Here is a 13,001-nt window from a genome sequence, read left to right as displayed (position 1 = left end):
TATACAGAGTAACTCAAGTCAGTGCACCGAGCAGCTTTGCGTTACAAGCCAAAGCAAATCGCAATTTGTGATCAATTGTATATCCTACCGCAGTACTTTGTGTCTCATTTACTTTAAAAATGTGGTGCACACCTGATGCAAAGTGTTTGTAAATCAAGGACTTAAACTCTGCTAGTGCTTCCCAGTGTAGGTCAAGGCCCTCTGCTAGGCACTGCTGGTGTACCCTCTGCCAGGCCCTGCATGGGTACAGTCTCACACGCTACCAGGTCACCAGGGTGTAGAGCATCTCTGCCAGCACCTGCCATGGCATATCATCATTCTTTGCCAGGCGCTGCAGAGGTACTGTCTTACTGTCTGTCCAGTCTGTGATGGCTCACCCTCTGCCAGGCTCTGCAGGTGTACCCTGGCACTTTTCGAGGGGCTGCGGGGGTTCAGCATCACATTTTTCAAGCTGCTGCATATGTTCATACTCACAGTTCTAGTTCCCCCAGATGTTCTGCCTCATACTCCAGCTGTCACTGCAGATGGGAAGCCTTGCACTTCGCCAGGGCGCGCATGTGTACAACTGTGTGTAGGGTGTGCAGCCTCTGCCAACCCCTACAGGAGTAGAGCTTTGCAAGCTGCTAGATCCTGTAGAAGTGTAGCATTAGCTTGCACACTGTCACGTGCTGCAAGCTTGCAGTGCTGTAAAGTGCACTGCTCTGCTGGTGTGCAGCTTCACATCTTGGCACACAATGCACGCGAGCATTATTGCTCACTGCCAGGTCCTCAAGTATACAGTGTTAGACGTTGCAGGTCCTGTAGGTGGGCAGCATTGCCTTGCACACTGTCATGTGCTGCAAGCTTGCAATGCTGTACTGTGCACTGCTCTGCAGGTGTTCAGCAGGTGTTCAGCTTCACATCTTGGTGCACAATGCACGCAAGCATTGTTGCTCACTGCCAGGTCCTCAAGTATACAGTGTTAGACATAGCCTGGTCCTGTAGGTGGGCAGAATTGTCTTGCACACTGCCAGGTGCTGCAAGCTTGCAATGCAGCACAGTGCACTGCTCTGCTGGTGTGCAGCTTCACATCTTAGCGCACAATGTACGCGAGCATTGTTGCTCACTGCCAGCTCCTGCGAGTGTACAGTGTTAGACGTTGCCAGGTCCTGTAGGTGGGCAGCATTGTCTTGCGCACTGTGAGGTGCTGCAAGCTTGCAGTGTTGCTCAGTGCACTGCTCTGCTGGTGTGCAGCTTCACATCTTGGCGCAAAATGTACGCAAGCATTGTTGCTCACTGCCAGGTCCTCAAGTGCGCAGTGTTAGACGTTGTAGGTCCTGTAGGTAGGCAGCATTGCCTTGCACACTGTCACGTGCTGCAAGCTTGCATTGCTGTACAGTGCACTACTCTACAGGTGTGCAGCTTCACATCTTGGTGCACAATGCACGAAAGCATTGTTGCTCACTGCCAGGTTCTGCAAGTGTACAGTGTTAGACGTTGCAGGTCCTGTAGGTGCGCAGCATTGCCTTGCACATTGTCTCGTGCTACAACCTTGTGATGTTCCTCAGTGCACTGCTCTGCAGGTGTGCAGCTTCACATGTTGGCATGCAATGCACACGAACCTTTCTGCTCACTGCCAGGTCCTGCAAGTGTACAGTGTTAGGCGTTGCATGTCCTGTAGGTGGGCAGCATTTCCTTGCACACTGTCATGTGCTGCAAGCTTGCGATGTTCCTCAGTGCACTGCTCTGCAGGTGTGCAGCTTCACATGTTGGCGCATAATGCACGCGAGCATTGCTGCTTACTGCCAGGTCCTGCAAGTGTACAGTGTTAGACATTGCCAGGTTCTGTAGGTGGGCAGCATTGCCTTGCACACTGTCAGGGGCTGCAAGCTTGCAGTGCTGCACAGTGCACTGCTCTACAGGTGTGCAGCTTCACATGTTGGCGCACAATGCACGTAAGCATTGTTGCTCACTGCCAGGTCCCGCAAGTGCGCAGTGTTAGACGTTGTAGGTCCTGCAGCCGTGAATCTTTCTTAGCACATTTCCAGGCCCTGCAGGCGTACAGTCTCAGGCTGTCTGCCATGCTGTGCATGGGCATAGGATAGCACGCTGCCTTGTGCTGCACGGGGTCAGCATAGTGTACTGTTAGGCTTGCAGCAAACAGCTAGGCACCTTGTCTGCTCACTGACCGCCGACGTAACTATAGGAATTTTAACTTGCTCCGGAACATGCTGCTGTTTTCTCTGAGAGTTTGTTCAATTGACAAGCTGTTATTTATAATTAAGGCTCGCAGTGTTTGACTTTTACAGATAATTACAGGCAGAAAATCATCCATTTTCCTGTCTGTATTTATGAGGTCTCGCCTTCCAGACAGTGCAAGCGCTCTGGTTGTGAAAGACCTACTGTGGGCTTACAAAAAACTTGTCAATTGCTTGCCATCGATTAGCCTTATTGTCTTTGTCATTTGCCTGCGCCTTGTCAAATGGTTTGACTTCCTCTTCTTTTTTGATTGGTTGCTTGTATCCTTCCACTGATTTCATTTAAGGAACTACTTTGTTCTTTTTCTTTCAGAACTCCATGAGGTTTCTAGCTTTCTCTCTTGTGTGCCGCATACTTCTGTCAAACACCTTCCACCATTCCCGCATACTCCCCGCTGCTCTCTTCTTCATATGCTGCTTTCTCATGTGTAGCTTCTCCCCACCCAACTTTCTCCCTTGTGTTTTGCTCTCCCTCTGGTCTGCTTCTCTCCCCCCACTCCATATTGCTCTCTTCCTTGTGTTCTGCTTTGCCCCCCTACTCCCATCCAGCTGTAATTTTATTTTATCCCCCCAGTTGCTTCTGCCCAACCACTCCTCCGTTGCTCCCCCATTTGAGTTATTTTTGCTACACTTTTATGTGGAGGTCATGGCAGCTGTCAATTGTTACCGGGCCTCTGCTCCATCAGAAATGGTTCTGCGACCTAGAATTTTTAGGTCTCGCCTGGCGTTAGCAGCGCGCACGCGGTGCTCCCGCCATGCGAGGGCCTTTTGCGATCAATTCAGCCAAAGCTGAATGCACGTGCGTCCAGATGGACAAAGATGGCTGCTCTCAGCATCGCGTAAGGACAAAAAATGCATGCACATGTGGACAGCCCGACGCCATCTTTGTGACTTTAATTAGCGTAGGGATGTGCACACGCGCACGCATTTTTTTGGCCATACGGCTTCACTTTCATTCTTTCACGGCCGCTTTCTGGTTGTGCGGATCCATGCAGGTGTGAGCACTTCAGCGAGAATGAGGCTGCCCTTTACAAACCTCGTAACGTGATACAGCGGTTGTTCGTGAATTCAGGGAGGGTGGATACGGAAGGGTTTTTTGTTGTTGAGATCTGTGGAAACTCTGTGAAAGCAGCAGAACTTGACTTAACTTGCTTGGTGATAGTTAGGTACAGTAGAGCGATGCGCTTATAGTTTCGGTATTTGATCTAGCGCCGGAGGTGTTTGGATTACTTTGCATAGACTAGGTCGGATGACTACCTGGACGCGCCCGGGCCTTCACCTGGGTTCTTCTTGTTGTTGATACTCGCGCCAGTTATACCACGATTTTCAGAATCTACGAATATTTTTAGCTGCTCTATGGTAAGTACGGCTTTCCACTGTTCGTTTTATTACTGTTATTAATCGCAGTAAGGACGCACGACTAAGTGTTGTTTATATTAGCACGCGGCATTGTATTGTAATTGCATTTCTATAGAGCTTACTACTCCACTACTCCTGACGAGGCGTCAAAGCACTTTTTCGGCGAGTAGCATTGTCACTTATTTGGGCATATCACATGCTGTTTATTTAAATCCCTTCCATAAGTATGAGAGACTGCTCGAGGGTATGTGTTTGTGGTAGCTGTGAACATACGGTTTAAACCCTGTGGTACTGAAAGTATTCTCAACTCAATTCGTCTCGAGGGTGATCCCACTGCACGCACATGAGATGACTGCGTTTCTCCTACTTTCCCTGTCATTGCTCCGCGCAGTTATGATTTGGCAGATGCGGAATATATGTGAGCGTGCCAGCTAATTTGTTTATTTTTAATTTTATGTGGAGGCCGTCATTCATGTTTGTTAGAATAATACGTGCATTTCATCTAAGTAGTCTTTACAAAAGGATTATGTACGAATTGAATGGAAACCGGTTATCGCAGGTAAGTTCTAGTTTGGGTTGACACACGCCGGCGTCTTAGAGACTTATGAATGTGTGCATTATATTTTATACTGTCATTTATTTCAATCTTAGAGTTAGAATAACTGCAGTTCTACCATGGTCCGTCTAGTACAGGCATTTTCATTTAATTTGGGAATGTGTGTGCAATTTTGAATCTTGTGAGTCTGTGTCACATCGCCTTACACAACTTGTGAGAGGTAGATATTCGTCTTTGAAAGTAGACTTTCCCGTCGATGATATCTTCTTAAATAAACTCCAGTGGGTACCTTCTCATCGTTTGTCTAACACCAGAATGCAGGATCTTGTTACACCGCATATTTTAGTCTGCCTTGGTCATTGCACTTACCACTCCTGCTTTAAACATTTACTCATACCCCATCTTTCTTTATTAACTCTGTTTACTACCCCTTTGCACAACCCCCCCCCCCCTCCTTGCTTATCTCAAGCCCATGCACCCTCCATGTTTACTCCTGGGATGCCGCTTTGTCTTGTGTCTGTCTGCGCTGTTCACTCGCACCCTATCCGATTAACGGAGCTCGGGGGGATTAAGGCTCAGACAAACAGCGCATCCGTTTGCACTACTCGACGAGTCGGTATGCGGCGCACAGGACACAAGGAAAAGCATCTATAAATGTTACGTGTGCAGTTTTAATGTATATGCCCGCCATTCCACTTTTGATGTTATCTACCTTTTAAACATATATTTCATTTTTTCATTGCCAAGGGGCGCTTAAGTCTCACATTTTTTTCAGAACAATTGTTCTCGGATGAGTGACCCTCCTGGATGGCAGATATATCACGAGTGGATTTAGAGATGTGTGGCTAGAGAGTAGGATGTATGGGTGGGTGGATGGAGGGACGCATGAAGAAATAGAAGTACTGGGAGAAGGATAGATGCAGAGACAGATGCAGAAAAGAGTGGATGATAGAGAATGATGAATAGAATGATGGATGAAAGGAAGGATGTATGAATGCATGGTAAGAAGGAAGAGTGGCTAGATTAAACAAGCATTGAAAATGTAATAGGTCTCGCCCTGATTAAGTTAAAGCCATTTGCTTTGCTAATGGTATTGTATAGCAAAGCAAATGGCTTTAACTTAATTAAAGGCGAGACCTATTGCATTTTCAATGCTTCTTTTTAAATGTACCAATTTTTAAAGTGTCCTCCATTATCTCAGATCAGTAATAAACAAAAAAGTAAAAAGGCACCTGCATCATTCAGTAGGTGTGTGTATGCATGCATGGTGACACATGCACGCGCCAACAGAATAGCGTGACCAGCAACAATGGCTGCGTCATCGCGCCTCGTTGATGCTAAAAAGCAATGGTCACAAGCATTTTGCTTTTTGCCAAAGCTGCGCATCATTAACAAACTGCATTGCCAAACCTAATTGGTCCAAAAGGTAAGACCTATTTGTTATACAGAATCCTGTTTTTAAATATGTTATAAGCAGAAGTTTGACTGTTTTTGAGTTATTCTGCATGCAGTCAGTTATGACTGCCAGGCCAATAGATGTGTAGATTGGAAGGTAAGGGAGTTAAAAAAAAACATTTTCTTAGTGAGGCTTAAACAGCTGTAGATGTGCACAAGGTTAATACAAAATGTGCATGTTGTCATGAGAATTTATTGATTTATCAGCTATAGAGATTCATGCCATTGAAACCTGCCAGGGATTCAAGTAAGACTGTATATTTATAGTTAAATAAATGTTTCAGCTTAATGTTTCACAAATCCTAAATAAACTTGGTTAAGCACAGATTAAAGTATCAGAAAATCAACATGGATAAATACAGACATGAATGAAAAAAATAAATACCATAGAACCTGAAGCCTTACCTATAATTAAGTGGTGAACATAGATGGTTAAGTTATATGCTCAATCATTGTTTTATGCAAACAGACGCCTACTATTTTTACTGTAAATATGAATCAGCCAGTGCTTAATTTGTGCCGGTGGTTTTGAGGACAACAATGTATTATTCATCACAGGGCTTCAAGCCAGTGCAAGAGCGAAAAAAAACAGAAAAGGGACAAAGGAGGAGCAAGAGAAAGATAAGAAAATGGCGACAAGTAGAGAAAGCAGAGATGAAAAAATCTTCAAAAGTGACAAAAAGAGAGAGAGGCTGCTTAGAAAAACGTTGGGCACTACACTTAATTGTTCATTTTGTATTTACAATTGAAGTTCTGGAATAAGCTCTGCCAAGCAAGACACTGCAAGCACAAATGTTCCTTCTCGGATTTTTTGTAGTTTTGCCTTCTGGATTGTGTGGAAAAACACTTTGATTGAGATTTAGTAGCGAGAATCTGGCTGACCCAAACCCAGCTACACATTAACCTCTTCTGTGCCCATGACGAGATAGTCTCGTCATGGAGCACGGTTGCGCTGTGCCCATGACGAGACTATCTCGTCATGAACCCCACCCACTAATGCAACGCCCGGCACAGGAGGGGGAAAGGGCGTGGCACTGAAGGGGTTAACCTGGTCAACCAAGACCCGTCTCTTCCTCAGCTTGGCTGACCTGAGGTCTGGCTACATTTCAAGCTTACCGACCTGGGTACCGAATATACCTTGAACTGGATGCCCAAGGCCTACCTACATCTACATCTCATCAAGCCCCAAATGCTTTTAGACCCTGCGTGCTCGCAGCATGTTTTGTGACCTCTTCAAAGGGGACGAACAGGAGTTTACTCCTGGACATAATCTGATCTGTGAGTTAGTCACATAAGTTGTGTTTGGACTGGTTGTAAGAAAGATGGTCATCCTTTGTGATTTTAACTCACATTAGAAGCCCACCTACGTATTCCACTCCACCAGAACCTTGATCAATGCTTTGATGCTGACCACATTGCTAAAGCAGTCTCTCCCTTGGAAGTTACTCTAACAGATCCACAATCTGGTTTTAAAATCAGTTCATAACACCACCCACCTACCTTACTAATGCAATCTCGCAATATGCTTCCAACCATTCTTTACTCTGTTTTTCCTAAACACAGCCTACCGAGCACCATGGACCCACCCTTTGCTACATGAACATTCCTGTAATGTGTACATCTTTCATCATTACACTAACAGGCTCTATAGGTATTTCCCTCTCTACTAAGCGCAAATCTGCAAACCTTGGCACATGGACAGCCAGTGAGTTGCATAGCCTAATTTAATTGGCTCGTGTATCAGATCGTGCTCCAAGATAGGGGATCCTACGTTGGTCCCTCAGGTGACTTGTATTTTGTGTCACCTTTAAGTTACTGAAGACAGCCAAGTGCTGGTCTCCGTTGTAATTTTAGTCCTCATAAACCAACCTATCTCTTCCTATATTGAATTTGGGATAATTCTTGGTTTATGTATGTTCGCATTTTATTTTATACTTTCACAGCGCAAATAGGCACTATGTATCTATTTACGGCAATTTGTTTGCTGAGAAATCATCTCTAATTCTATTTATTTATTTTTGAACAATAGTATCTGCTCTTGAAATTGGGAAACCCTATTTATCATATATGTATATATGACTGGTAAAAAAACAAGCATTGAAAATGCAATAGGTCTCGCCTTTGATTAAGTTAAAGCCATTTGCTTTGCTAATGGTATTGTATAGCAAAGCAAATGGCTTTAACTTAATGAAAAGTGAGACCTATTGCATTTTTAATGCTTGTTCCCTACGGTTGTCGAGTTGTCAAAACTAATATAACACAGATTGTAAGTAGGGTCTGGTTTGTGTTTGCAGCTCAGTTGAGGGATTTGTTGTTTCCGGAGTATGCGGGGGTCTCTGTTGCTTGATTTTTGTTTTGTGAAAAAACAAACGTTGAAGGGTTATGAACATTTTTAATAACTGATTTTGATGTTAATTTCAAAACAACGTTTTGAACCGTTTGCTTATTAAAGAGGAGCTTTGCCGAATAATTGTTTTGAATCCCTGATATTTCCAAAAGATAGAGGGGGCTATTTCTAACAGTGGGTTACGGTATTTTCTTCTGCACTCCACCCATTCGGTCGATGGGGTATGGGGGTTAGGGGGTGCTATCATCTGCACCACAGAAACTGGTTTAATTCTGTCCTAGACCGGATGTGGTCTATGGCCATTTCCAGGGTCGTAGTCCGTCGAAGACACATCTATGAATAACTACAAACAGGTTTGTCGGTGTGCGCAGACTTTTCAAGGTACCCCCGCCCTTAGACGCCTTCCGTCTGCCCCGGGGATGATGTTTCCTCTCACCTAATATCACACGTACGGGAGTGAAATATGTTTGTGCGTAAATAGCTTCAGATTCGCAAGTTCATATATTATTGAGGTCATCAAAAGGTGACCGTCCGCTTAAAAGTTAATCTGTTTGCTTTTGTACGTTGGACAGGAATGTACCAATGGTGTTGCGAACCGGGTTCGCAGTTTTCGAAAAGTTTCATGGCGCTGCTGAGGTGACTGAAGTTGTTTTGAGTTTCAGATTACTCTGAATAAGTTAGGGATAAAGAGTTGCTTCTCCGGGTAAAGTGCACTCAGTGCCTGCAGTTTTTGGAGCAGACACTGAGTACAGTCTGTGATTCGGGGTGCGTTGTACAGACGGGTCTTCAGGGCAGGATCATCACACCCAAGAATGTGTCTCGTACATGATCTAACGCAGGGGTGTGCAATCTGTGCCTAGGCCAGAAAAAAAACAAACAAACAGAGCGCGGTGTCCCTGAAGGGGACGCCGCGAACATGGACAACTTGCCAACTTTGGAACCAGGAAACTAGCACTGCAATTGTCCATTGCCCACGTCACCAAAGTTGCATGATCTTTGGCAAGCCTTTCCTATGGGACTCAGTTAGGTGAAAAAACAAGTGCTTACATAAAAGCTAAATGCCATTGTGGAGCTTCCTATAACTCAAACACATATTGTGAAAATAACAAAAATAACAAAAATAAAAGTGCTTGAGTGCTCACTTTAGAGCTGAGCCTATTACAGTAATAGGAAAACACGAGCACTGACCGTACATTGTCAAAACCCTTAATGGGAAAAAAAGTCCTCACACGAGTAAACAAAGGAGACAGTATAATGCCGTCAGTACACGATCCAATCCCTGTGGGCGTGGCCTAAAGCGGACAGGGTGGCAACCAGGAGGTACTAAAAACCCTCCAGTGCAGTCAACATAGCATATTCAGCCTAATTAGTGACGGAAACCTACGTACGCCAATGACAATTGCAGGCGGAGCGGACACACGACTTCTGGAACCGTATTGATTCCAAGAAGCCCTCGCATGGCGCGCTGCTAATGCCAGGCAAGGCCTAAAAACCTAAGAGACTTAATTTCACTATGGATGTACATACTTGAAGTTTATTGGGGGTTAGCCTGGCAAAGTGAAGGCAAATCATTTTTTTTGTATCAGACACAATGGATCACATTTTAGGCCTTATTACGATTTCGGTCGGAGGCTTTCCGACTGATATGGTAGGTTTGCACTCCGACCGCCGAATTACAATGTCGGCGCTTAGAGTGTAAACCGTCCGGGAAAACTGACTCAGGTCCGACGGGCTGAAGTAGCCCATTGGGCTGTTGAAATGGGCTCATAATCCTTTAAGGATGGCGTTTCCCATTTTGGGGGTCCCTAGCAGGGCTCCCTACCCTCCAGGTGCTTCGGTTGTGGACCTGGGGGGGGGGGGGGGGCAGGTGCCCCCCTGAAAATCCCCACAGTGCCTGCCACACGGTGCAGGGATTTTCACAAACTCCCATTTCTCAATGGGAACTTCTGCTGTGGGCAGTTTCCGCCCACCGCATTAGCTCCCCTAGAGAAATGGGAGTTTGCAACCGCACCAAGTGCGGTCGCATCCTAATTCGGTGTGCAGAACCGCCAACCTATGGTCGGGCAGTTCCCACACCGAGACGGTAGCAACTCGGACCGACATCGTGATAAGGCCCTTTATGTGTCTGCCCCAAATTGTTTGAATGAAGGATGGAGATTTTAAAACCCTTGTTACTGGCAACAAAATGTTTAACAGAGAGAGAGGTAAAAGCATTTTTTATAAGTTGGATATCTGATGTCATTTGCAGCGGACGGCTAAAATTCTTTCATTTAGTTTGCACTCCTTTTTATTAAGGCTTATTGTGCTATGAAAAAAAACAGTAACTTTGTATCGAGTTAATTTATTACATCCATTATGTATTATTATAAGACAATGATGAATTTTAGGGTTTTGACATTTCGTAACTGAATGACCAAGTCCAGTGGTTTACAATGATTACTTTATCTAATCAGTGTGTTTTCATATACTTTAAATTACACTTTGTCTCACTTTTGTTTATTTGACCGTTGGGGTTCACCCCTTTCAAATATTCCTATCATTTAATGGATATATTTTGTGTGAAATTGAAACAACCCTAAACAAAGTTTTTATGTCGAAATTGTACAAAATGTTAGAGGATATAAAGTGTTTGAACTATTTTATAAATATGTCATTGTGATAGTGATTTTGTTGAGTTTAATCCTATGCATGTTATCTATATTTTAATAAATCTAGTACTACTACATTTCTCACTATCCCCACCCTCCAGTCCTCTTCATTCGAAGTTGTTTCTTTGCAGTCTCCATCATCAAATTCCCTGTCAAATTTTTGAGTTTATTTACATAAATTCTTGGTCTCATGATTGACCATATCACAATTTTGCTTTAGTGTCAGGACAATAGGGGTTGTTACTTATATACTATTTTTGTATTTCTTTCCAGTGGAAAGATGTATGAGTTCTATGCAATCGGGTACCCAGATGATAAAACTACGAGGGAGCTCCAAAGGCCTTGTCCGCTTCTACTACTTGGATGAGCACAAGTCCTGCATTCGCTGGAGACCATCCAGGAAGAATGAGAAAGCCAAAAGTGAGTACATAGAACTTTGAGTAGCTGTGTGTGATGGCTTACAACACTGTTTAAGTGTGTCAATAGATGCATGGGATAAAGGTATGATTGCAGCGTGGCTCAACATTCATTCTGACAATACTCCTGATCATAGAAACTGATTCTGTGGTGGTTGATAAAAAATGTGTCTAGTCAACACTTATCTGCCCTCTGTATATAGATTCTATATGGTATTATTTGTTGCCACTGGCTTGTTTGATTCCTAGGCTCTGCCACTTTCTTTCTGTTCACTTAACCTATTTACTACTTCTGAGCTTCCTACTTCAGAATCATCAAATACCCTTCTGTCCTTCGAGCATTTGTTGTGTAAAAAATATCCCTGTTCAGTATGGTTTTGTTTTTCACATTATTTCCAAGTATTGATCTTATCCCCAACTCTATCACATCTTTCCAAAGTACATAGGTTGTGATTGAGTATGGGCAACATTTTTGGTAGACTGCTCCGCATTGTCTCTAGTCTGTCTACATACTTCTGGGGAGTTAGGTTACAGAACCTGATACAATGTTGCATAGATGGTTTTTATAACTGAATAAACTGTGCAAGGTTTCCTGCGACTGACGCATTACTTCACATGATGTTCCAAATCTGCACGTACTCCAGATATGACTTCCAGAGCTGAACAGATATCCATAAGGGGCCACCTAAACGTTACAGAATGCTCCATAGGAGGCTCTAAAGCTGCAGGTATTGCTTCAGGCCCAGTGTATAGTACGGCATACAGCGATCTAGACCAGTGATACTCAAAGTACGGCCCGGGGGCCGCTTGCGGCCCTCTTGACCTTTCAATGCAGTCCCCTTGTGAACAGCAGCAGGAGCCGCTGTTCAGTTGCTGAGCACTAATGTTTAGGAAAAAAACGTTAAATAAACAGGGAAGCATTTATTAACCTGCAAATAAATGCTTGCCTGTTTATTTAACATGTTTTAGACCACCTTACCCAATCCCTGACCCACCCAGACCCCCTACCACCACCCTGCTGGCATAAGTGCGGTCCTCGGTCACACCTCGGACCGTACTTTGTGGCCCCTGGGCCAATGTTTGTGAGTACCAATGATCTAGACAAACCTTTTACTACTAGACAAAGTTTTGGAGAGATGCATACACACTCAAGTCATGCCCTCCAGTAGTTGACACAATACTCAATATGTGACCTCTATAACTGGACACAAATCTCCAGTTGTGCTCTCCAGAACTGCACACAATTCGCAAAATGCGATCCGTGATGTCTGGAACAAGTGTGAACGGCCGTTATCCCTACCTCATATTGAGGAACACTGACATGGTGGTCCCATACCAGAAGCGTCTTACTTTTTTTCACTTGTAAATGTTTGAACACTAAACGGGTCTCACAAAAAGAGCCAAGAAGTGGGTAAAACGACCGAAAACATACCTCACCCAATAATGTAGAACACAATACACACTCGAAAACCCTCAGGAAGTGGATCCTAGGGACATTGGGCATCCAAACGGAATAACATGCAGTGGGAGCAAGTCCTAGAAGGAAAAAGAGGGAACATCTGAGAAAAAAATGAAAGATGAGTGGGTGCTGAAATCTTTGCCAAAACAGGACAATTTAGTAATCCCGTGAGAGATGGCAGAGAAGATATAGGCAAGGTGTGAGTGCCTGCTTTTACCTCCACAAATTTAATTTAAGACGAGATTGGTCCATGCTGAAAAAACCGAGGAAAGATTTGCTCTTGTTGCATACCTTTTGCCCACACCCAGAGGACCTTATATTGCCATTTGACCCTTTATAAGTAAGAAGTCTAAATTCAAACCAGGAACTTATAAATTCCAAGCAATCGTCTCTCTGCAGATGAGCAGTACTTAGCTCATTGTTACTCACAGCAGTGTATGGGCATTGTATGCACATGTGACCGCCAGATGTCTGCGACAGATAGGATCTTATAGTGTGTAATCTGCAGAATTACACGCTGAGCC

The 13,001-nt window shown here is 44.2% G+C and overlaps 1 protein-coding gene across 7 annotated transcripts in view; it reads left to right on the top strand.

Moving 5' to 3' along the window:
* The window catches only part of PLCH2 (phospholipase C eta 2), a 1,499,317-nt gene that overhangs the window by 908,071 nt on the left and 578,245 nt on the right, over window positions 1-13,001 (top strand). For all 7 annotated transcript variants that reach the window (XM_085609277.1, XM_085609254.1, XM_085609273.1 and 4 more), the window contains one exon: window positions 10,876-11,022. In XM_085609277.1, the coding sequence (XP_085465403.1) occupies window positions 10,876-11,022 (147 nt within the window). The remainder of the gene's footprint in view (window positions 1-10,875; window positions 11,023-13,001) is intronic.

The sequence above is a fragment of the Triturus cristatus genome, chromosome 1_2, assembly GCF_964204655.1.
Source record: "Triturus cristatus chromosome 1_2, aTriCri1.1, whole genome shotgun sequence".
In the NCBI taxonomy this organism is placed as follows: domain Eukaryota; kingdom Metazoa; phylum Chordata; class Amphibia; order Caudata; family Salamandridae; genus Triturus; species Triturus cristatus.
This window is presented reverse-complemented; position numbering and strand designations above follow the sequence as displayed.